This window comes from Prosopis cineraria, unplaced genomic scaffold (assembly GCF_029017545.1).
Source record: "Prosopis cineraria cultivar Desert tree isolate PC_DT_omini unplaced genomic scaffold, ASM2901754v1 PC12, whole genome shotgun sequence".
Classification (NCBI taxonomy): Eukaryota; Viridiplantae; Streptophyta; class Magnoliopsida; order Fabales; family Fabaceae; genus Prosopis; species Prosopis cineraria.
In genome coordinates this window covers 8972349-8997600 of record NW_026555343.1, presented here as the reverse complement: position 1 = coordinate 8997600, position 25252 = coordinate 8972349, and the positions used below count along the sequence as shown (strand labels likewise).

General features: G+C 31.2%; 1 protein-coding gene across 1 annotated transcript; it reads left to right on the top strand.

The window, feature by feature from the left end:
• Nucleotides 1-4263: 4263 nt before the first annotated feature.
• On the top strand, nt 4264-11704 carry LOC129287571 (phragmoplastin DRP1E). The gene is made up of 15 exons (XM_054923776.1): nt 4264-4642; nt 4844-4907; nt 5032-5139; nt 6497-6598; nt 8195-8245; nt 8340-8401; nt 8926-9016; nt 9097-9161; nt 9287-9481; nt 9555-9674; nt 9773-9843; nt 10170-10395; nt 10475-10525; nt 10606-10983; nt 11344-11704. The coding sequence occupies exons 1-15, from the start codon at nt 4502-4504 to the stop codon at nt 11470-11472; spliced, it is 1854 nt and encodes a 617-aa protein (XP_054779751.1). The 5' UTR covers nt 4264-4501; the 3' UTR covers nt 11473-11704.
• The last annotated feature ends 13548 nt before the right edge of the window (nt 11705-25252 follow it).

Genomic DNA, 25252 nt, shown 5'->3' with positions numbered 1-25252 from the left:
CGCAATTCATATGAACTAGAGATGAAAGTGTAGATGACCATGAGTAGGTATGGATATTGGTAAAATATTCATGTCAAATCTACCGAGATCACAAGACAGATGCATTGTGTCTGTGATATAATTAGAGACCAAATTATAGATCATATGAATTGAATAATTTGAAATTTATGAGTTTATTTTAGCTATTCATAATTGAATATTTTGAATTTTGAATTTTATCTTTTAAAAATTATTTTTTTAATTTATCAATGCATTTTATATTTGTAATATGTTCCCTTAGTTCAAAAATATAAGACATTTTTTAAAAAATTAGATGTTAAAAAATGTAAGGTATTTTTGATCTTTTAAGATGTAATCATTACCTTTTTTTAAAAGTATCCCTATTGATAATAATTTTATATTTATTGTAGAGTATTTAATAGGGTAAATATGAAAAGATAGAGTTATTTTAAAAGTAGGTAATAATTTTATTGAGGGTGAGATTCAGTTAAAAATGCTTTATATTTTTAAACAGAGGGAATACTTTGTAAAACAAATGTAATTTTAAGTTTAATATTTTTTCTTAAAAATATCAAATTAGTAACAAAAAAATATACAAGAAAACTTATGTCTATTTTTGTTATCATATATGTCAACGAGCTTTTAAATCAAGTTATACAAATAAATTTTATTTTGTCCAACTAACTTTTTAAAAATAATATCTAAATATAGATCACATTTGAATCATATACAATCTTAATTGATTCCTAACTTCAACTATGAATTTTTTAATTCAAATACACCTTCAAATTGACACAGTAAATGAGAGTTTGGTTTATTAATTATATTATAGTTTTTCAAAAGAAAAAAATTAATCATTAAGTTGTTGTAAATTTAACTCAGTTATAATTTAGTTTGTAAATTTTGACTTGTTGTAATATGGTCTTTATAGTTTTAATTAAATTGCAACTTATTTCTTAAATGTTGACTCAATGTAACTCAATCTCTATAGTTTTAACCATTTAAAATGTTATTCCTATATTTTAAAAAATAAAATTATAAAGATTAAAATTATTTTAAAATTTATGGACTAATATTTTAAATTACTAAAGCTTTTAATCTTTATAAGGATTAATATAAAGATCAAAATTATTTTTGTAATTTTATAAACATTAAACTTTCTTTATAAAATAGTATTTTTTCATTTTTTTAAAACTTTTTAAGACAAATATTTACTCTTTCAACCTGCTTTTTGTTGTTTGGTTTTGTTTTGCTTCGTTCTGGACTTATGTATCCTTCAATTTCTTTCATTACTAATGTAATATACAGCATATTTCAAGCTAGCAGTGCCATGTGTTGTATACATTTAAATTTTTTGCTGGCTTAGTTGTTGGCCAATTTTTTTTTTTTTTTTGGTCAGCTTTGCAAGCATTTCCATGCAAACGGTAAAAGGACAGATAAATAATGTCATGTGAATTGATTTAGCTTTTAAAATGGTATATTGATTTTTTAAGGATTAAATGGAAAAAATATGTTAAAACTTTTTCTTAAGTAGTGCCGGGTATTTTAAACTTTTTTGAAGTATTTTTGCTTTGAAAGTTTAAAAAATAGAGCATTTTTTCCCATCGTTAAAAATTTCTACCATTAACTATTAACTAAAATTTGACCAGGATATTTATAATTTTACCCTCCTTTATTTTTACATTTTTTTGTCTCTGTTTTCATTTGTTGGAAAAAAAAAGTTAAAGAATTCATTGCAAATTTAGAGACTACATATAGAAGGAAAGAGGAAAAAATACAAAAATATTTTATGTCAAACTTGAGTTTAATGATCAATGTTAATGATTTTTAACGGTGGGATAAAAATACTCTTTTTTAAAAAAACTTTTGAAGAAAAAATACTTTAAAAAAAGTTTAAAATGTCAAGTGTTTTTAGAGAAAATATCTAGGGAATTTTTGCCCTTAATCCATTTTTTGAAGATCTTTTTTCCCCATCATGGAGAAGGGTTAGGTGGGTTAAAAATTTACTTAAAATAATAAATATAATTGATATTAAATAATGTTACTTTAGGATGTTATAATAAACCAATTATTTATGTTGTAAATAATGATTAGGACTTAATTTATATATCTATGGAGTGAAAATTTTACCCTTCGTTGGGTCACTATTATTAATAAAACATTCCTAATTCTAAAAAAATAATTATTATTGATATTAATTAAACCCATGCCGTGTATCAAAAATTTGAGAAACAATCTGCATGATTTATAGTTAAAACTTAAAGTTTTTATATTGCATATGCAGACGTGTATTCTTAATACTTGCATATCAGTAATTTGCTTTATTTGACTTAGCTAATAAGAAACTCATCGTATATAAAAAGTGGGAACTTGATAAATTTGTCCCCAGTGGCTTGTATTTCTCTCAGGCAGGTCCCTATTCGATATAAATTGAAAACCTAGAAACCAAAACTGTAATTTGGGCTGTTTGTGTATTTCATCCTAAAACTCTACAAAATCTGCTAAACCATACAACTAAGTTAACTTGTTCCAGCCAGTCTGGGTGCGGAGTCAACGAAATGCTGAGATGATAAACATCTTACTTATTTAGATTTTAGAACATGAAGTGAATATTGTATGAACCAAAAATTATCTTAGTTGTCGTATAAATTCTTTCTAAAATTTCATCCATATCGTGTTTAAGTGAAATTTGATTTAATGTCCGACATGTTGTTGTTTTTTCTTCGCACTTATTTTTATACAAATCAACATAATTTTAACAACTCAACACAAAATAACAATGTTTATGGATATATAATTAGCTATCGTTAAGTTCTAATGATAATGTTAATAATTAGTACCCTCTAATAATCAATACCTATATTAGTTACAAATTTAAAGTCTGTTTTGTTTCAGTTTATTTCATAAAAAAAACACTTATTTTTGAGAAAATATATTTTGTGAGTTTTTATTATGATTGTTTGAAAAAAAATTTATTTTGTGAGTTTTTATTATATTTTTCATGTTTATTTAAATTTTTAAAAATAATCAAATTCTAAAAAAAATTATTTCTGATTATTTTAAAAAGCTATTTTGAGTAATTTTTAAAAATAATTTGATATGATAGATAAGAAAGAGTACTTTAAAAAGACGAAATATATAAAAATATTACAAGATTTTAAAATAATATAATGATAAATTATTTTTATCAAATAAAAATAAAAAAGATATTATAAAATTTTAAATAAGTAATTAATAGTCACTTTATTATTATTATAATCAATTATAAATAATATTTACTTTTCATAAATCTCTATGAAATAATTTTGAAAAAAATCTCTTTTAGTCCTCCAATTTTTAATTCACTTGCAACTCAGTCCCTCATTATGACTCGTTGTGACTCAATCTTTCAACTATGACACGCCTTTGATTCAGTCTCTCAACTTTTGAATCACTTACAAATTAGTCCCTTAACTTTTATTAATTTTTTTCATATTAGCTTATATCTCACATCAATGAACAAGAGGAGAATATTTTAAAATAATATATGAGCATTTTTTTATCCCTCTTATTTGATAAGAAATTTTTAAAAAAATTAAAAAATAAGGATCGAGTTATAGGTGAATCAAAAGTCAAAGGATTGAGTTGCAACGAGTCATAGTTGAGGGATTGAGTTACAAGTGAGTTAAAAGTTGGAGGATTAAAAGATTAATGTTTTTAATAATTTTTTTATAAATTTTTAAACTACCTAAAAATCATTTATTTATTAACTTTAATTAAATGGTCTGCAACATGAACAAGGTAAGTTTTTAAGAGGTGATTATGAGTCGACGTAATTATGCTATCTTAGCTTCCACATGTTTGCCACATAAGCATTAGCATCATTAATGCCACGTGTGCATTGTAGGGGTATTTTTGTAAATTGATTATAACCTAAAGTACAAAAGAAAGGGACTGACTTAAAATTGACTACAAATTATGGAGATTAACTGATGAATTTAACCCAGAATAACCTAAGATAGGAATGCGTGGATTTGGCTCATGGTGTAGAACAGCGTCTTCTTAACGGGCGGTTTCATATCTTCTCGCCGACCAGTATTCTACAGTCAGAATCAGAGCCGCCAGAAATATTATTATATCATGGACTTGTGGTCCCACTGACGCGAGGCGATTGCTAATGACAGACACCACTTCTTCGAATTTCAAAATTTGAAATTTCGAAGCAACTTTCCTCGTATCTACGACTACAAATCAAAAAGGTAAGCCAAAAGCCAAACCAATACCCATCACAACAACGGTGCGCTCCCCCACACGCACTCTCTGTCTCTCTCTCGCAACGGCAGATTTTTCCTCTTCGGTAATTTTGAAGTCGTATATTCTTTTTCTCGAGAATTAGCGTTCGTTTGACGGTTTGAGGATATAATTCTTCTTTTGGTTCTTCTTCTTCCCCCTTTGAGCTGGTCCCGGAAGCTTAGGTTTTCTGAGGCCCCAGAGAGAGCTTGAGCTAGCTAGAACGTTCAAGATGACGACCATGGAGAGCTTGATTGGGTTGGTGAACCGTATCCAGAGGGCTTGTACTGTTCTCGGTGACTATGGAGGTGGTGACAACGCGTTTTCTTCTCTCTGGGAAGCCCTTCCTTCCGTTGCTGTCGTCGGTGGTCAGGTCTGTTAATATCATATCCTACCGTCGTTCAAGTATTTTTTTCACCAGTTGGAGGTTATGATGTGAAAATTTGGGTTGGAGAAAGAAATTAGATGATCAAAGTCGTGTCGTTTTCAATTCTGTTGTCCCCCGCCCCCAATTTTTGTTGTCTCGGTTCTTAATTTTCCTTTTTCTGTTTTGTTTCTGCGAAACGTGGAACAGAGTTCCGGGAAGTCTTCCGTTTTGGAGAGTATTGTTGGTCGTGACTTTCTTCCCAGAGGGTCAGGTTTGGTTTTCCCTCTCTCTTCTTTTTCATTTCTTAATTCTACTGTGGTTTACTAAGTACTTATTTCTTCTCAATTCGATGGAGGTTCCTTTCTTGCCTTACGATGTTCTTGTGTGAACTGTAGGGATTGTGACTAGACGTCCTTTGGTGCTGCAGCTTCATAAAACGGATGAAGGATCGCAAGAATATGCCGAATTCCTTCACTTGCCTAGGAGAAAGTTCACCGACTTCTGTACGTGTTCTTCATCCATTGTTCTTCTCGCTTTTGCATTCATGATAATCATCGAGCTGATTTCACCCCTTTTGATGCTGTGTTGCTTTGATTTAAGTTTAATATAATCCTATATTGTAATGCGCATGCATATTCATTACTTATAGAGGGGGCCTTTTCCCCCTTCTCTGTTTTAGTTTTCTTATAACAGAGTTATAACCCTGTTTGCATTTCCTGTTCTGCAGACGATAGATTTGATTATATTTCATCTCTTCTGTAAGAAAATGTTATAGTTAGTACTACGAATATTTGTATACTTAACTATCAACCACATTGCTATACATAATGCCCCTTAACTTTCTTATGTTTATGATTATGTTACCCATGCTTTTATGAAATTGAACTTTGTGATAAAATTGAGTTGGGGATGTCCATCACACTTTTAGGCTGGCTCATAAATTCACTAAGCAACTTTGTTTGTGAACCTGTCCTTTCTGTCATGTGACATATTGCATTTTATTTTATAATAAAAAATTTGTGGGAGCTTATACAGGTTGGTTCTGTGTGGTTGACCAAGTACGCTGGTTCAAAATTTTCCCAATAAATTCATTTACTAAACTGGTTAATTTTATTTTAAATTTTTTGTCCAGATTAACAGCAACTTAGGGACGAGAAGCATTCTATAATTTGATTATTGCTTGTAAGGAGCTCCCTTCAAAACAAAACAAAAAAACAAAAAAAAAACAAAAAAATGTATGCTCTGGGCTATGAGATTTCTAATATGAAGCCTATCCTTGCCTTGCTTCACCCTCGAGTTTTTTAATGAGTTATACACCTGCATTATCTTCCTCTTTCTGGTTCTGATGAAGTTGCATGTCCATTTAAGTTGGTTGTAAATTTTTATGCTTGTGCATCGGGCACATATGTGCATGTTTTGGCTCTGCCAACGTTAGTTACTGGAGTTTCATTTTTTCCCTTGTAACTATATTTTTCCATGCGATTCACATTAGAAATATTGGCTTTGAAGTTTTTCAAATATTATACTCATGAAATGTGTAGAGAAAGATTGAACAAATAAAAAGGTTGCATGGAGGTTGAGAGAAGTTGCATGGTTCATAGCTTTTGAATAGTGTGGCTCTCTATTGATTTTTATTTGATGTTGATTGATTGGTTGGTTGATGAATTGTATGAGATTTAGTCATTATATATTAACTCATCATTTGTTAGCTTAAATTCATCATGTCATCACATTGGTGCTCACTACTCAACTTGTAGGAGCAGTGTCACAATAGCTTTTGTGCAATTGATTTTCATATTTTCTCGTTGTTGAAGATACAAATGGTGCTGACACTGGTGTATATTTTATGATCTGGTGCAGCCCTGGTTCGCCAGGAAATTCAAGATGAAACTGATAGAGTCACAGGAAAGAACAAACAAATATCTCCTATTCCAATTCATCTTAGCATCTATTCTCCAAATGGTGAGCTTCAAATTTCATTGTCTCAAATTTTCTTGTAGACAGCTGGCTGTTATCTGATGTGTCCAATGTTGTGGTAGTTTAGAAAGAGAGCCCTATCACCATTTTATATATTTATGTATGCATGTTCTTTCTTTTTTCTTTTTAAAATAAATTTTTGGCCCTAGGAAAATGATTATTGAGTGGATTGATATGAGAATACAGAACATGATACCAGACCAAAATTGAACCGAGCAAGAATAGTTAAACAAACTTCTCAGTACAGTATGTGACGTATCTTCTTGCCAAGTCTAAGATAGAAGGTCCTTAAAGCAACTGTTGGCTGAACTTCATATGGAAGCCTGCATTTGCATTATGCAAAGTTGCATCGGAAAAAATCGTTACATTTCATTCCATCTTAAGACATCATTTGTCCTGCTTTCCTCTGCCTAGACGATGTGCAATATGTTGAAAGAAATCCTCCTAATCTGCCCATAGAAGCCCTAGGTTTTTAGAAAATTCCCAAGAGCCTTCTCCACATGATTCTAGCCACCTGACATGGAAACACCTACTTTAAAAGCTTATATGAGACATTTGTTGCTCAGAAGGAGCTAATGCATTATGGGTTCCTGCATTCATTACTGATGACAAATCATTGGTATTAATTAAAATTAATTAGTTCTGCGAATAATGAAAGGCATTACTAGAAGACCCGGAAGTAAAGTGAGCAGAATAAAAGCAATATAAAAATCTGAATTTTCCTATAATTATGATTCCTAAAACATGCAAAATCCGTCAAAATTGTAAAACCTGTGGATTGGGGAATAATGCAGAGAATTAATACAAAATAATATGGGAAAGCCTCAATTAACAAATTTCACCAGTCCATAATTTTTGAATCCATACTCATGTGAGGTGTTTGCTGACCCTCAATCAAACCAGGGGGAGAAAAGGATGGTACCTTCTGTTTTGAGTTACCAATTACAAGAGTGACTGGAACTGATTGCCAGTTTAGAATCCTACTCAGAACCTCCTAACTAAAAATCAACGAATATAGTGCTTATTCTGAATGCATAATGCCCAGTGTTGTTACTGATCTCAGAATTAAGCCTTTGCAGGGTTTCTAATAATAGTTTTCCAAATGTTCCTTGATGTTTGCTTTCTTTCCTTCTTCTGTTCTCTTACCTATTATCCTAGAGAAGCCTTTGCAGGCTTCCGCAAATGCTAGTTCACAAGTGCTTTGTTTCATTTTCCATCAAAAAGCATTGGCACCTCTAGTGTGTGCTCCCTTATTTTTTTAAGTTGGTGCACCATTTAACTTCTTTGCAGTTGAACTCATGACTAGGAATTTTGCCCCCTATAAATTTGCTGTATATTAGGTTATAAGAATGACAGTTGTCTGTGGTTTTATTTTGTTTATAATTAATAACTTAATTTTCTTATTTACACTTTTTTCCTTTTAATAATTATCTAATTATCTAAGCATGTAGCAATTTATAGTCTCTCAAGTATATTTTATGGCTTAAAATAAAAGTAGTCTTTCTATGTTTTTTATTTTTATATGCATAAATTTTAGCGCAAACTTCTAATTTTTTGTCTTTCTCCTATTTATTTGAACAGTTGTCAACCTAACCTTGATTGATTTACCGGGTTTGACCAAAGTTGCTATAGGTATGTTATGAATTTAATTTCTGAACATACATTAATTGTTAGGATGAAAGATATTCGTTATCTTGTATTTAGCAGTTACATTTGTTATTTTCAGAAGGACAGCCTGAGACTATTGTTCAAGACATTGAAATGATGGTTCGATCTTATGTTGAGAAGGTAAAAGGACAATATCCTTGTGCTGTGAACATTAGTGACCTATCTGATAACGACACTGTAGTTGCATTCTCTTTGCCTCATTCATATCAAATAAATTATAGAAATTTGAATGCAAGGATCTTCTACATTCGGCCTATTCCAGTTATGTTTTTTTAGGCAATTAGACAAGGAATAATGTGTTTTAAGAGTTAACATGAACGGCTAATGTATGTAAATTAATTAATTGGGAAATAACAGTATACTTCTTATTTTAATATCTGCTTTCGTTCAAAAGACTTGGGAGAAGTTTATTGATGATTCTGTGATGTTTTGATTGTTTTTACTTCTTAAGTTGGGCTTGCACCCGCAGTTGGGGTTAACATTGTATGCTATCAATTATAATACAACATCCCTTTATGTTTCTCTGCTTGGTGTGTACTACTTGTTTACCTTGTTCGACCATTTTAAATAATAAATTGGTTTGCTAGTGTTACTCTTGGTTTGCAACTTTGCACATTAGCGTGATAGTTTTATTCTTTTTGCAGCCTAATTGCATTATACTAGCAATATCTCCAGCCAACCAAGACATAGCAACGTCTGATGCTATTAAACTTTCCAGGGAAGTGGATCCCACAGGTATTTTTCCTTCTCTTGTTCACATATGGCCTTTGCTTGTGTCGCTGTCTGTCACTGAGAACTTTATTGTACTTTGCTAGGTGAACGTACATTTGGGGTGTTGACAAAATTGGACCTAATGGATAAAGGAACCAATGCATTGGAAGTAATCTCTCTCTTCTCTCTTAACGTTTTCTTCCCTTAATGATTTATATCCTGTACATGTTTTAGTTAGAAGCATGCCTCTCATCGTATAGTTGCTTAGTCCTATATTGCATTTATTTCTTCAAGGTCCTAGAAGGAAGATCTTACCGCTTGCAGCATCCTTGGGTTGGTATTGTGAATCGATCCCAAGCTGATATCAATAAAAATGTTGATATGATTGTGGCTAGACGCAAGGAGCGTGAGTACTTTGCCACCAGTGCTGACTATGGGCACTTAGCCAATAAAATGGGTTCAGAGTACCTTGCAAAACTTCTATCACAGGTTGGCCTTTGCAGAAAATATCCTTTTCTTTTCTTTAAAAAGAGTATTATTTTAATTATGAGCTTCTTTGTAGCACTTGGAGTCAGTAATCAGGGCACGGATACCTAGTATAACATCTTTGATAAACAAAACCATTGACGAACTTGAATCAGAGATGGATCATCTTGGGAGACCTATTGCTTCTGATGCTGGGGTGAGCAGTTTCCTTTTGTTATGATTGAAAAGTATACAATTCCTTTTTAAAAATGTATTTTCCTTTGAATTATTATTGAAGCACAACTTTTGTTTTAGGCTCAATTATACACCATACTGGAACTTTGCCGAGCATTTGATCGGATATTCAAGGAGCATTTAGACGGCGGGTAATATATGAACTTTGTTTTCTTTTACACTTCTACTTGGATATTGCTTACTAAATATTGTTTGATTTTTTGGGATTCTATTTTAAGGCTGTAATTTAACTATTTCTACCGCTGCTTTTTATCCGTCTAATAAGTAAATTCATTTGAGCATGTTAGTTGAGGGATAAGCATGCTAGCATTGAACTTGTTCTATTCTAGAAAACCACTCTATACAGCTATACACGACTATGTGAATTAGTAGTGTACTTTATTCATTTTGAAATGATTATTTTGAAGTCAATCAGTCTCCTTGGTTACTTAATGTGCTTCTCCTTTAATCATCTTAGGCGACCAGGAGGAGATAGGATATATAATGTCTTTGACAATCAGGTGCCTGCTGCTTTACGGAAGCTCCCATTTGACCGGCATCTTTCTATTCAGAATGTAAGGAGAGTGGTATCAGAGGCTGATGGTTATCAGCCTCACTTAATTGCCCCGGAGCAAGGTTATCGGCGTTTGATTGAGGGGTCTCTTAATTACTTTAGAGGCCCGGCTGAAGCTTCAGTTGATGCTGTAAGCAGTCCTGGTTGTAATTTTTGTCTCGTGGCCATCAATAAAAGACTGATGCTTTCTCCCTATATTTTTGATGCAGGTTCACTTTGTCTTGAAAGAACTTGTGAGAAAATCAATGGCTGAAACCCAGGTAAATATTAGGTATTACTTTTTTCGCCAAGCTAAAACAATCTATAATAATACTAGTACTCTTGGGATAATTTAAAACAGGAACTGAAGCGTTTTCCAACTCTCCAAGCTGAAATAGCTGCAGCTGCAAATGAGGCGTTAGAAAGGTTCCGTGAAGAGAGTAAGAAGTGTACTATTCGGCTTGTTGACATGGAAGCTTCTTACCTTACTGTAGATTTCTTCCGGAGACTTCCACAAGATATTGAGAAAATTGGAAATGGAAATACTGCTCCTCCACCAACTGTGGATCGTTATTCAGAGGGCCACTTCAGGAGGATTGCTTCAAACGTGTCATCCTACATAGGTTTGGTGGCAGATACTCTCAGGAACACCATTCCTAAGGCTGTTGTTTATTGTCAGGTCAGAGAAGCAAAGCATTCGTTGCTAAACCATTTCTATGTGCAAATAGGGAAGAAAGAGGTAATCTCTCCCTCTCTCTCCCCCACCTTCCCTCCTATTTATTTGCCTATCTGTCAATATTGTGTGTGGTTTGACATTATTGGTAACTGAGACACAACTGAACCAGTGGGAAATTTCTAGTAAGGGTTGAGCCAGTTGTGCAAGAGCAGAAAATTACGAAGTACATTTTTTTTCCTTTCTTTACATATTCTTGGGGATTGAATCCCAAGTATGAGATTGGCTTTGTTTTTTTGGCTGTCTTCTGTGCAATATTGGTTCTGGCTGAACCAAGGTGAATTTCCATACTGTTTTTTCCCCTTCTCTCCTGAATGACAAACCGAACCAAGCCAAACCATACTAATCAATGGGATGTATTTTCAGGGTAAGCAGCTATTAGAATTGTTAGATGAAGACCCTGCATTAATGGAGAGGAGACAACAATGTTTCAAAAGGCTTGAACTGTACAAAGCAGCGAGAGATGAAATTGATTCTGTTTCATGGGCACGATGAGCTTGGTGCCCTTTATCTTTAATCTCCTTGTATTATAGCTTAATAGAGATTCATTACATTATTTTATATTCTTACTTTAGTAATTGTTTAGTGATTTTGTTTTTTATATGATTAATTGTAGGATACTGTTGGTCTTGATCATTTGTTTGTTTGGAGGTTGATTGTATGTAAATCTATGGAAACCTTTTCTACGGTGATTTTTGTATATGATTTTTCATTTTGTACCCTCAAACTCGCTGCGTGTCACCTGTCACTGGCACTCTGGTTTCTTGTTCTTTTGGTCAAAATTTTGGCTGCTTTAGTACTGGAATAGGGTAAAAAAGCGAGGGAAAATATTTGTTGTATTTTTTTTAATTATGCTCACGTATATTCCTATTAAAAGATGGCTGGCACATGGTCAAATAATAAATATAGGCATTTTTTTTTGGGAATTTAAATTTTGATTTAACCGAGGGTCTAGCTTTTTCTGCTTTTTCCAGGCCAAGTTGACAATGTTTATACGTCATAAATAATTATTGTTGACTTTTCTTTATTTTTAAAAAAATTTCTATACTTATTTATTAAATGTTGACGTGGTATTTTAAAAATTACAATGTAAAGAAAGATAAGAGGAAATGACAAAAAATATTCCTGAGATATTCAAATGACAATCAAGTTTTGTAAACTGTGAGGGTTATTTTTCGGTCCGTGGACACTGACATTTTTGTGTGTTTTTTTTTTTTTGTGTTTTTTTTTTAAAATGACATTATGCTCTTGTTAAGTTTTTTTAAGGAATGACTAGATTTTTGAGAAAATGATTAGAATGAAATAATAAATTACAAGTTGCTTATTATAAATATTATATTATAGATGTTCATAATTTAAATATCTTATGATTTTTTTTATCCTTAATGTCTTGAACCAACAACCTTCCTAAGAGTTATGTCCTAATGAATGATTTGGAAAGAGTTTCTTATAATTAATATCTTATAACTTTTAAAAGTTATATAATGTACCGTTATATGCTCCTTTCATTTTTTTTGTTGGGAAAAAAATTGTATTACACAGTTTAAGAAAATCGATTAACTACATTGTGTTTGAAAATAAAATAATTATATTGCAATACTCTTCATTAATTGTGTTAATCAAACATTCATTAATTGTTTCTTATAACTATGAATGATAAAATTGTGAAAGATAATTTAAGAAGTTTTCAATAAATGTTTATTGAAAAATATGATTTTGTTTATATAAAAAAATAAGCTAAAAGTGATAGTTTCTTCTATAGATAAAAATGGAGGGAGTACCTTTTTTATTTTTTTGTAACATTAGAGTAAGACTTTAATGGTTGAAGACTTGAAGGCCTATACATAGGGGTCATATTCAAAGTACACACACACAAGTGAATAAGAAATTCTCCTCTATTGTTTTCTCTCTCACATTTTGTCATGCATTGTTATTATCTACTCTTTATATTATGCATGATCATAACTTATACAACTTATGATGATAAACTCATTATGTTATTTTATATATTCATTATAAAATTATAGTAATACAATAAAATTAATGTCTTAAAATGTTAAATATTAGATTAAATAAAAAATAAAAAGTATGATGATAATACAAAATTAAATTTTCAGTGGCAACTCTTAAGTCTCACTTTCTACTGTGATTCTAAAAAGTTGTCACTAATTGTAACTTTTAGTGGCGACTTATATGTCGTCATTGAAACTTAGATCTTTGGCAGTGACATACACTTGTCGTTACTAAAAGTCTGACAATCAACATTGATTATATATTGTTGTCGCAGAAAGTTACCCTTTTAGTGGCAACTTCAAATATCGCTGTAGAAAGTCAAACTTTTAGTAGTAATTTTTATTATCGTTGCAAATTGTTCATTTTCAGTGGCAAATCTAAAGTCTCACTAAAAGTCACTTTTTTTTTATAGTGATTTGATGATACTAAATCAAACAATAACTTAATTATGTTGGAATTGTACCCTTGAATCAACCCAGAACTTTGAGACAGCGTCATTTTGGAGACGGATTGCATTGGAGAGACGGAGAGAGACAGGTGGAGGAGCTTTGACATAAGTCCGTTAATCTGGAAGGGCAAGACTTCAATGACATGTCATTTATTGAATTTGAGAGACAGAATCTTCAAGAGATTCGACTTTGAGGGTTGAAAGAAGGGTGGTGGATCGGAGGGGTTTAACTATAAGGTCATGAAGAAGGGATTAGGTCAAATCTATACTCATAAGGAATCGATATCTTAAGAATGAAATATCAAAATTTAAAATGTCTGTATTATTGCTCATGACAAGCTGGCTATGAGAGGATAGCATTTGGAGTGAAGATGGATAAAGCTTTGTTTTCTGACGATGAGAGGGAGAGGGGGGTTTGAGATGAGCTTGAGACGTGGGATATTGGTCAAAAAATTTCGGCATGCGTGGCGCTTTATGTGGGACCCATATTCCAATGTACATGTAACGGTAAAATTACTACTGACGGAGGGTCACATTGTGCTATTTTTAAGAATGTAGGGACGATATTATGCCTTATAAAATATTAAAATATTAATTGTGCTTTTTTTAAAATATTTAAGATAGATTTATATTTTAATCCTTATTTTTTTTATAATATTAGGGTAGGACTTTAATGGTTGAAGGCTTGTATATACGATTTTAAATTTTAAAGGGAGAATGATAGACAAATCCTTTTTAAATAAGGAAATGATAATTTGATCCCATAAAATGTGATAATCACATTGAGATCTCAATGATTTTCTTTGAGATTAAATTTTATATGAAATTATTATAGTACCGTTTTATGATTTAGAAAGTTGTTTTTTTTTAAATTGCTTTTGTCATCGATGAAACCGAACTTACAAATACTTATACTAAATTTGTGAATTATATAAATTAGTGGTAGAGAGATATTAAAGTAATTTTACATAAAAATTTAATTTTAAAGAAATCTCTTAAAACTTCATTGTGATTGTCACATTATGGAAGAGAAAATGATTATTTTCTATTTTAGAAGAATTTATTATCATTCCCCTAATTTTAAATTTTAAATCTTTATCATATAATATCTTATTTTAATAAAGGCTAAAATATATTTTTAATCCTTTAACTTTATGTAAGGTTTTAATTTTGGTCCTTTTAATTTTATTAAGTATTTTTTTAGTCTTTTAACCTTAATATTATTAGTTTTAAATAATTATTTTTTTATATTAATCATTGTTATTTTAAAAAAATAAACTTAATATGTCAATATTTGAGAATGTTTTGTCAATATTTAAAAATTTATTGTAAAAATTTAGTAGGATAAAACTAACAATATTAAAATTAAAAGATGAAAAAGATATTTTATAAAATTAGAGGACTAAAATAAAATATTAGATAAAATTAAAGGATTAAATATATATTTTATTCTTTAATAACAATAGATTAACATCAGCAGTATTTACCTGTTTTGTTTTTCCCCTCCCATCAATCAATAACTCTCAGCGATTCTACCTTTCTTGTAATTTTCTCGATCAAATGGGTTCGGTGGGCTAACAATATAAGCACAAGGCAGTAGGAGTCCATGCGAGAATAAAGAAGGTCTCTCTTCCTCGTGGCTGCATTCTCCACCTCCTTCTTGTTTTCCTTTCCCGAGGCATCTCCTTTCTTTCTTTGCTTCTCTTCTTCTTCTTGGCAGTCTTCTTCATCCCTGTGAGTTTTTCTGTTTGGTATTAGGTGGTATATGTCCAAAAAGTTCAAACCTTGTGAGCAACTACTAGCGTCACTCAGGTCTACGTCACGATTCAAATCGAAAGATGCTATTGACTTCATCCGATGTGCGTTTCTTTGACTCCCTTTCTCATTGTCGCTGTTTTTCTTTGTGTCGCAAATTTTGTTCTCTCTGAGCTTATGAACTAAGGTTGTTTTGATTTGATTTGAGTTTGGTTTTTGTTTGTTTGTGCTAATCTTTTTGTTTTTTGTTCTTTGTTTTTGTTTGTGTTAATTTCTTCTTCGCTTCATAGTTTACGTAATGGCTTTTGCTGTTTACCCAATCCCACAAAGGAGCCAACGACGCTGTGGAGACTGAACCCCAGAAGACACCAGGACTTGAGCTGCAGAAGTAGCGGACTTAGAAGAAGATGAAGATGCAGACGTGAAGCCATAGTCGGAGAGAAAAGCAGAAGCAGAGGGCTGAAACCTACCTGAGTCGTCGGCCGGAAGTCTCATGTGAGAATAAGAAGGTGACATTTGAACAATGACCATAGGGGCTGATGCTTTATATAAATGACCATAGGGCTGAAACCTATGGTCCATTCATCAAGAAAGTAAGTATCACTGAATCAATTTATATTCCGTGTTAAATTTGTTGGTATCAATTTTTAGGCTTGGAAAATTTCTGGGCAGTAGAAGGGTTATCTGAATTAATTTTGTTGGCTGTATTCTACGTGCTCTACAGAGAAGAAGAAAAAAAGAAGAAAAAAGAAGAAGAAGAGCAACCGAACTTGCACACGCCATGTGATTGACAAATTACAGAGGGTTCTAGAAATTTTCTTCCACCTTTCATGCTAAATTTGTTGGCTCCAAAATAAAATGCTGCATTGCTTGGCTCCTTTTATTTCCTTTGTCTTTTGCTTTTGTCTTTGTTTCCCCCCCGATTTTGCATCAATTCTTTTCCCTGTTTCTTCTTCAAAGTCTTCTTCTTCTTCTTGTTTTTTTTTTTTTTTACCATTTTAGCTACTAGGTAAGGAAAAAAGAGAACTAGAACATGAATAAAAATTTTGAAGAGATTTTTTTTTGCAAAAAAACAAAATTTTGAAGAGTTAAACATCCCTTTTTTGAATGTTCAGTGTTCCTTTCAACTGCCTTTGGGTTTTGTATTCGGGTAGAAGATCAAACAGGTTTTCTGGCTGTCTTTCATGTATTTTTAGAAGTGTCCAAACATATCTATCTTCATCAGTATTTTTAGTTTCTGATGGATTTTGCCTTTTGTTTTGATTTGTTAATGGACAATCATTATCATTAGGACCTCATTTTCATTGCCTTTTTAGTTTCTCTTCTTCCTTCCTTTTCACTTATTCTAGCAATAATAGCTCCTTGGTTCTTTAGCACAATAATATTTGTAAGATATTTTTAATTTGATGTTTCTCGACTTTGCAAGTTTTATAATATATTTGGAATGAAGATGATACAACAATAATGTTTTCTAGCTTTGCAAGCTCTAGAGCAAATAATTTAATACATGTAGATATAATTTTTATATACTCCTTTGGTCTTCTTTATAAGGCACTGAGAGACGGTGTGTGTTTATTTTGGTCGTATTTATAAGACACCTCAATCATTATTATATTTATTTTTATCATTTTGGCCCCATCAAAGTTGGGAAGTTTATTAAATGTTAGGTTATTTTATTTTTAAAGTAGGTATATTTAATAGGGATAAAGTTGAAAACATATTGAATTTTTAAACATAGTTAACAAAGTTTAAGGTTTTTTTTAGTTTCAAGAAAACTACTGAAAGTGACTGATAAATAAGATTAGAAAGAGTATGTTGGTCAACAATATGAAATGTGTTGTTAAATAAGCTTCAATAATACTCGCACACACTAAAATATAGTGTGGAGAGATATTACTCTTTTCAGGTTCTTTTTGCATGTGTGTGATTATTGATTAGGCACTTAATTATACAGTACTGTTAGAAATTCTTTTTAGCTTGCTATGTACAGAGATACAACATTAAAGATTTTGAAGAAATTAAACAGGGAAAATTACAAGAAGGTCTCACACGAAAAAAAAAATTAATTATTACAAGGTCCATTGACAATTAAACTAAGCTGCATTGATAGCTGGTTGTATTGTTAATACAATTTATTTCAGTTATTAATAGACCTTACAATAATTAATTTTCTTGTGTGGGACTTTAATGTAATTTTTCTAATTAAATATGGTTGGAAGAGATTTTCCACATGAAAACTGTCATTATGTAATGGAAAATGTAATTTGCACACTACCTTGCTCTTTTTATTCTATTTTTCTCTACGCATATTATTGAGGAATGTTATTTTATCAGATTAGAGCCAAAGTTGAAAAAGAAAATCATACCTCTTGCTAATGTGTTTCCTTATCTCTTTCCTTCCAGTAAGTGAGATCATTAAAATGAACGAAAGCAATCCCCTGGAACATCTCACAGGTACAAGAATTTATTTTTACACAAAATTATCTGTTTAATAAAGTGTGAAGATGTTTCTTCAATTGTGTAAAAATTTTATGTTGTGGCAGATGTTATTAGCTTCGTGAACTTTACAAAATTGTACTCATGTTTCTTTTTTAATTTAAGAATAGCATTAACTTCTGTTAAGGATTGAGAGTTTGTGCTTCTTTGCCATGCCTGACTTAACAAATATATATATATATATATTGACAAAATTAACAATAATATTTGCAATACTTTTTTTAAGTCAACATGGGACTCACCATTTTGATGTTCCTCGAATGTGTTGTGGCATGTATTTCAGTTTTGGCTCCATAAAAATAGACATACGGATTTTTCTGTTCCTTTTGTCTGCTTTTTTTATGTTTTTGCGATTTTCAAAAAATAGTTTCTCGTGCAGTACTCCCTTGCCATAGATATATGGAGCACAGCATGTACTCCTCCGGTCTTCTTTATAAATCATTTTTATCATTTCTATCAATACTAATGTAAAAAAAGTATAAGGAATAAAAATGTATATAATTTTAAATATGCCCTTATATAACAAATTTAAAAAGTAATGTCATATTGCTTTTTCTCTCTCATGAATGATAATTTTAAAAATATCTTTTAAATATTACCTAAAAAGTTATATCATGACTTATAAATGAGACTAAATGAATTTTCTAGAATGTGACTCATAGATGAAACCAGAGGGAGTATTTTTAATGGGGAGTCACCATTTTGATATTTTGCAAAGGTAATTTGCATCATCATTTATTGGATAGAAAATTAATTCACTTCCTCTAATGAACTGCAACAAACTATTGGGTTTAAACCTAGTTACCACATTTGGAAAATGAAGCCTACACCTTAATAAAGTTTGACCTATCGATTTTACTAAATAAAATCAACATTATCGTTTCTAATAATTCTGAGTTGAAGCTGAAAAAGGACACATCATATAGAGATAATATGCTACAAGAACCATAGACCTTTTATGTAAAGACAAGTTACAGTGTCAGTGAACACTTAAAATGATGTTATTGGCAAGTAGCGCTTGCTGTCCATTAAATTCTCTATGCAATTTGACTTCTTGGATGATGTGATCTTTATTTTAACAATGACGGATTTTAGCTGGAAAAAGGAACAGTTGATAGAGATAACATAGGAACTTCTATTGTATATAAGGGTATTTTTTTGTTTTGGAACAAATGAAAAATGGAGAAATTAAATTGACAAAAAATGGGGAAAAATAAGTATTTTTATTTTGTTGTTTGTGTAAAAGATAACTATTTTTGTGTTTGAAACAATTTATATATACTTTAAATCTTGGAGGAATAATCATGTGTATACAGTATATCCATTCTTCAATCAGGTCATCAGGTGTATTTTAGGACTTTTGTGATAAACAGATAAAGACAAAAGAGCAAAAAGGAAAGAGAGAATCTCACTTAGGCCTTAGAGCATATAAATGTGCATTTAGAACTCAATACAATCTAAAACCTCTTTGCAGGCCTAAGGATTTTAAGTAAAAATATGTTTAACAAGAAAAGACACATTTGCTATAATGTCTGCCTTAACATTACTAGAATACGGCACACAATATCGTTATAATAACCAGAATTAATTAATTCCTTATATAAAGTTATCATAATATAAAGGTTTAAGAAAATTAAGTTTCAAATTGAGATCACCAGAAACCCTTTTTTGAAATGATATTTGAGCTTAAACCATAGTTTAAAACATACAAAATAGACTAACGAAATCATGGAAATCATTATCATCACATTCAAGCATTAAGAGGGCAATTTGGACATTGCTCAAAGTACACTGTCCGCCACAGTGCATGCGTCATCTGCTGTGGTTGATGGCATAGAGAGGGAAGCCCTCTCGTTGTGTAGTGTGCCACGGCACACATGCCCTACGTCGCAATGCATAACTACAGTTGTGACAATTTTGCTACCGTGACAGCACCTCTGGCCAACTTTTAGAGTGCATCATTTCACCATCCAACGTTCGATTTGAACAATTCAAGTATTCACATGTAATTTTTTGAGCCATCTAGCTATTGACATCTGTTTCACAACAAAACTCTTTATCATTTTAAATTTGGACATCCGAACACAAAATTACAACTTATCTTTTTCAAAACAATGCTAAGGGTGTCCAAACCTACCAACCAAGTGCCAATAACCTTAAGACCACTTGAATCAACTCAAATGGGCCACAATATATCTAATTGAACAGTTATAACACATCAAACACATTCCAAACACAATATGGCTTTTAAAACCTTGATTTCACATAAATGAAGGGGTGTTCACAAAATCTATCTTAAACATTCCATGGTCATCCAAACACATACAAATACTACAATAATGACACTTATACTAGTATTTTGGCCTCTCACCACAATTCTTAACACAATACATTATCCTAGCCTGAGATATAGCTAACACACCAAATTCTCATACAAGTGTACCCAAACAATGTATAATCCTAAGTTGGCATAATTTATAAATAGTTCGTTACACCACATGCCAAAAGGGAAAGAGCTATACTAATCCAAGCTCCTTAGTTCTTGGTAGTGTCTTCCTTCCCTTTGCCCCTATTGGAACCTTCAACTGTAAAATATAACCATAAGTGTGAGTCGATAATTCAGTAATCAAATAATCTAATTTATTCACAAATATATCAGAATAACATGAGTGTATGAAGCAGAAAGTAAAAACATTTATCGGATGCATACAAATATATGATTATCATATATCAATCCATTCAATGCATGATCAACGTTCTCCACCTTATATCCTCCTTATTTCCTTCGACCAAATATGTGGTCTAATAGCAAAATATGACTGAGTCTATGTGATTGGACCAGCCTAAGCTTACCAATCATAGAAGGCAGACTTGGCCAAAGGCACCTTCACCCATTTTGGATAATAGATTCCAGCCCCTTTTCTTAAATATTTGGGGTGTCATATGCCCAACCTATCTCCAAGATAGTATTATGACTTCCAAACAATAAAGACTGAGCACTAGAGCTTCCACAGTGCTAGTGTACTATATGGATTTCATATAATATTTCCTGACAACTCTAGGGTGAACTCTTACACTCTCACAATGATCATGCTCATACAATATCAACGATACATATCATTCACAGGAAATGGTCATACGATACATATTAGCATTTCATATTCTTATTCAATTGTATAGTCATGCAATTACACATAAAAAGGGTTTTATGCTTAGAATAATATTTTAGTTCAATACCACTTCACATGAGTTTTCTAAAACATCAAGTCATGCATAATTTAAAATTTTAGTAATAGAATAATTTAAAATTTTCATAATAGAATATAACTATATTTTCACAAACCCATAACCACTCAAATACACAAGTAAAAAGATTAGATTATCTAGTTACTTTAAACCCTTTTGTCACAGAAAAAGGGGTACATTGGCAATTTGGTTACTCCACAATAATTTGCTAGCTTAACAGGGCCTGAGCAATATCTAATCTATTAAACACTAATAATCAATTATAACCCTAATTCAACCCCCTTTTTGCCTAATTTTGGGTGCCTACTATACTCAAATTCTCTCTTTAGTAAAATTAACACTACCAATACACTCTAATAATTTCATTTAACACCTAAACACTTAGATAATATCAAGTCTTCACCCACGTTACTCTCAATCCTCTAATTTTCACCTAGGGTTTGTCCAAACCCTAACCAAAAATCTTAAATTACTACAAAATCCTTAAAATTAGGTTTAAAAACTTGATTTAATTCCCTAAGGCCTTAACTAAGCCAATGGGTTTGGCCAAACCTAAGAGAAAACCAAAATTAATACTCATTCTACCTAAATTAATAGAAATTCGCATAGGGAGGAGGGAGGACGAATAGGAAGCTTACCCAAGTGTTAAACTAATGTAGATTGCCTCCAATGTGGTCCAAAAGTAAAGCCTTAGCTACTTAAGAGCTCTCCCTTGTCACCTCTCTCATTTTCTCTTGTCTTGCTCTTTAAGATTAGATGCAATTTGCGTTTGATTTAATACAAAAATTGGTTGTGCTCTGTGGCCCATAGCATGGCAAGCCTATATGCCATTTAGGCCACCCTTTCAAGCTCGATTGATTGGAACTCCATCCTAACTCATTTCTAAAGCTGTCCAAAGGTCTAATATCCTCATTAGAAATTTGAAAAATATCATTAATTTATTAATCACTTAAATTTTTACCAATTTATCCTTTTTAACACTTAAAATTCACAATTCAAAATTGAGGATGTTACATTTTTCCTCCTTCTACATGAATGCACGACACAATATTTAAAATTCTCAACATATCCTGTAATGTACAATTGGTCTAATAGAAGTAGTTTAACTTGAAATGAACAAGTTGCATATGATGAAAGAACAACAAATGTCCATGAATGCATAACACAATATCTATAAATTATCAAGACAATGTCTTGTAAGGTTAAATGGAAATGGTTTAACTTGAAATGTACAAGTTGCACAGAATGAAAGAAAAACAAATGTCCATGAATGCACAACACAATGTCCATAAACTCTCAATACAATGTCCTATAATTGACAACAAAATGTCCAAGGACAAGTGTGTCTTTTTTTATTAAAACATATTTTCATTTAAGGCCGTAAGGCTTCTGTAAGGCCATCCTTTCTAAACTGCATTTAACTTTAAAATTTAAGGTAATTGTGGAAATAATCTAAAAGAATTACTAAGTTTATAAATTTACAAGAATGGAATCTTAAGTTTTCACAATTCAAAACACTCCAATACACTTATATTTTTTAAAAATTAGAGTCATACAACTTTACTGGAGCATAGGAATCCAATTTGTATTGTAGCATTTTCAAAGAAAGTAGGAAAACATCATTTTAGCAAAATAACACAGGTATGCTGTGGCATGTTGTAGACATACCATGAATCATCTGCCTCTATGTTATGTGTTGCAACGCATTGCACAAACTTAATAGCAACTTGTTGTCAAATGATATCTCCTAGGGAGAACTTTCAACCTGCCCTATTTCTCTATCCAATGTCTAATTAAGGTAATTTAGGTGTCTATAGAAAACTTTCTTTAAGATCTAGCAATGGCACCAATCTTGTAATCAAATTGTTTTTCAATCAAAAGTTGGGAACCCATTTTCAAACTCACTTCTTTTTGCAATAATACACAATTTAGGTGTCTATTACACAATTCAAGTTCCAAGAACTCACACTAACCCTTAGACTATACTCAATGGACTATAACGAACTCGTACAACACACCATAGTCAATCATTCACACATATATCATATTTTCAATGCTAAATCCCTTAATCACGAAAACATAAAGGGGAGCCAAATCCTTCTTAACCATCAAATAATATATAATGCCCATTTATTTATACATCTCCCTACTTCTATTAGTATTTTAGCCCTATTTATGCTTTACAACCTCATCACATATAGGGCACAAAATACACATTCAAATCATTTCACAATTAGTATAAGTAGACAAAATAAATCACATGATAACTAGTTAAAAAATTATCAACACAATATACATTATTATAACTACAAGGCGTACTATTAGGATCATAGCTAAATCCTATGTCTTTGGTCATTTTCCCTGATCTTGTTTTGATGAGCTAGTCTCTGTAATAGTAAAAAAAGAGAGGTGAGTACAACCACTTAGTAACCAAAGTCAATCTAACCTATACAAATGCATAACAATTAATTATATATGCAAATAGAAATTTTACTATTTTCACAAGTTTATTAGCTTTTCAAAAGTTGCTACGACCATAATATTAACAACCATGTGGCAGGGCGCCAACATATAACAAAATTCACATCAATTATAAATATCGAAACACATATGGGGTTACAATTCTAACAATCATGTACTCCTATCAAATGCAAATGTCACCTAGTCGATAATTTGGTGACTAATGACTAAGATAATAGAGGATAGTTTAAGATGTTTTGTGATAATTGTTTTATGAATTACATTTAGCTATATTATGGATGGTATGCTTATCCATATCTCTTATAAGTTTTAATATTCATTGACACGCATTTGCATAGAATAGATGTACCTTGGTTATTAAGTAGTTGTACTTACTCCTCTCTTAACATTTGATATGCATTAGCTCGGGACAAGATAATGAAAAGGCTCTAAAGGCATAATTATTGATATTGCCAACTAGGAGTATTTTTTTTATTATACTTGCACCATTGCGTTACATGAGATTTGATAGTATTTTGGGCCCTGAGTTGCATGTGTTATGACTGGGTTGATTTAGATAGAGCCAAAATACTGGTGCAAGTGTGATCATAGTTATGTGAATGGTTGTGCAATGAAAATATTTGATTATCTTAAGTATTGAAATGCAATTGGTCTTCCCCTTCTGTTTTTAAAATTAAAGATGTCACACTAAAAAATGCGACGTGGACGGCGCGTGAGAGTGGAGGTTTTGGCCTTCGGAAAGAAGACCAAAGAAATGGGAGTTGTCACCAAAATTTTGAAGAAAATCTTGAAAAACCGTTTAAAGGAGATAAGAATAGTCTGCGAAATCAAAAAATAAGTTCGGAAGTCGATTGAGTGTGGAAAAGGTATTAGGCATCCCACAACACCCGTTCATAAAAACAATTACCTAAAATTTATTATGCTAAATTAATATGGCTTTAAAGTTATTTTAATTATCCCTTTCTTATTTCAATGTTTAGTATAAAAGATGATAATAATTAAATGAGAAATATTTATTTATTTATGAGGGAGGACTTGATTTAGAATCAGACTCTAAGGCCTATGTACACTGCAATGGGGATCAAAGTCTATGTAGTTCGGGATAAAGACTAGTGTCAATGATTTTCTTTATTTATAATTTCCATAAAAAGAGAAGTTTAAATGAAAATAACTTATCAATTGCAAACAAAACAATTTTTTAAGATGTGCTGTGTTTTAATTTACAAAGATAATTTAGTTTCACTTTCTTACTCCCATTTTATATTTTGAAAATATTGTAGTTATTATTCTTTCTCTTATTTTAAAGATTTACTTTGTCAATATAGAAAAGTAATTTAAAAGAAAAAGTTTCTAATATGCCTACGAAGACTTATTGTCACTTATGGACATTCAAATGACCTTAATGCCTTTTAAAATTTTATATTTTCCTTACAATATGCAATCTTAGATTATTTACACAATTTTTTATTTTAATATTTTTTTATATATTGAAAATTTATTTAATGTGCTGACGAGGACTATAATTAAAAAAATAAGTGTTTATTATATTATTATTTATAATATCCATTTATTTATTATATAAATTAATAACCACAACATCTGCGAGGACTTATTATCCTTCACAATGAGGAGATTAAGCTGAATATCTATGGAGATTCTTTAAATCTCTCACGATACCATTCAAATGTTTTAATTGATTATATTTGTGAAATAATAAGAACAATTTGTTCATTTAACCACACATTTAAAATCTCCATATGAAAATGATGTCATTTAAAATCAAAATTATCTTCAACAATTACTCAATTAATCTCAAATAAAAATTAAACACAAAAT

Bases quoted from the DNA above. Each gene is read 5' to 3' on its own strand.
- LOC129287571 (XM_054923776.1), top strand. From the start codon at position 4,502: ATGACGACCATGGAGAGCTTGATTGGGTTGGTGAACCGTATCCAGAGG. The intron at 9,844-10,169 runs GTAATATATGAA...TAATCATCTTAG, and splicing joins AAGGAGCATTTAGACGGCGG to GCGACCAGGAGGAGATAGGA. The intron at 10,526-10,605 runs GTAAATATTAGG...AATTTAAAACAG, and splicing joins AATCAATGGCTGAAACCCAG to GAACTGAAGCGTTTTCCAAC.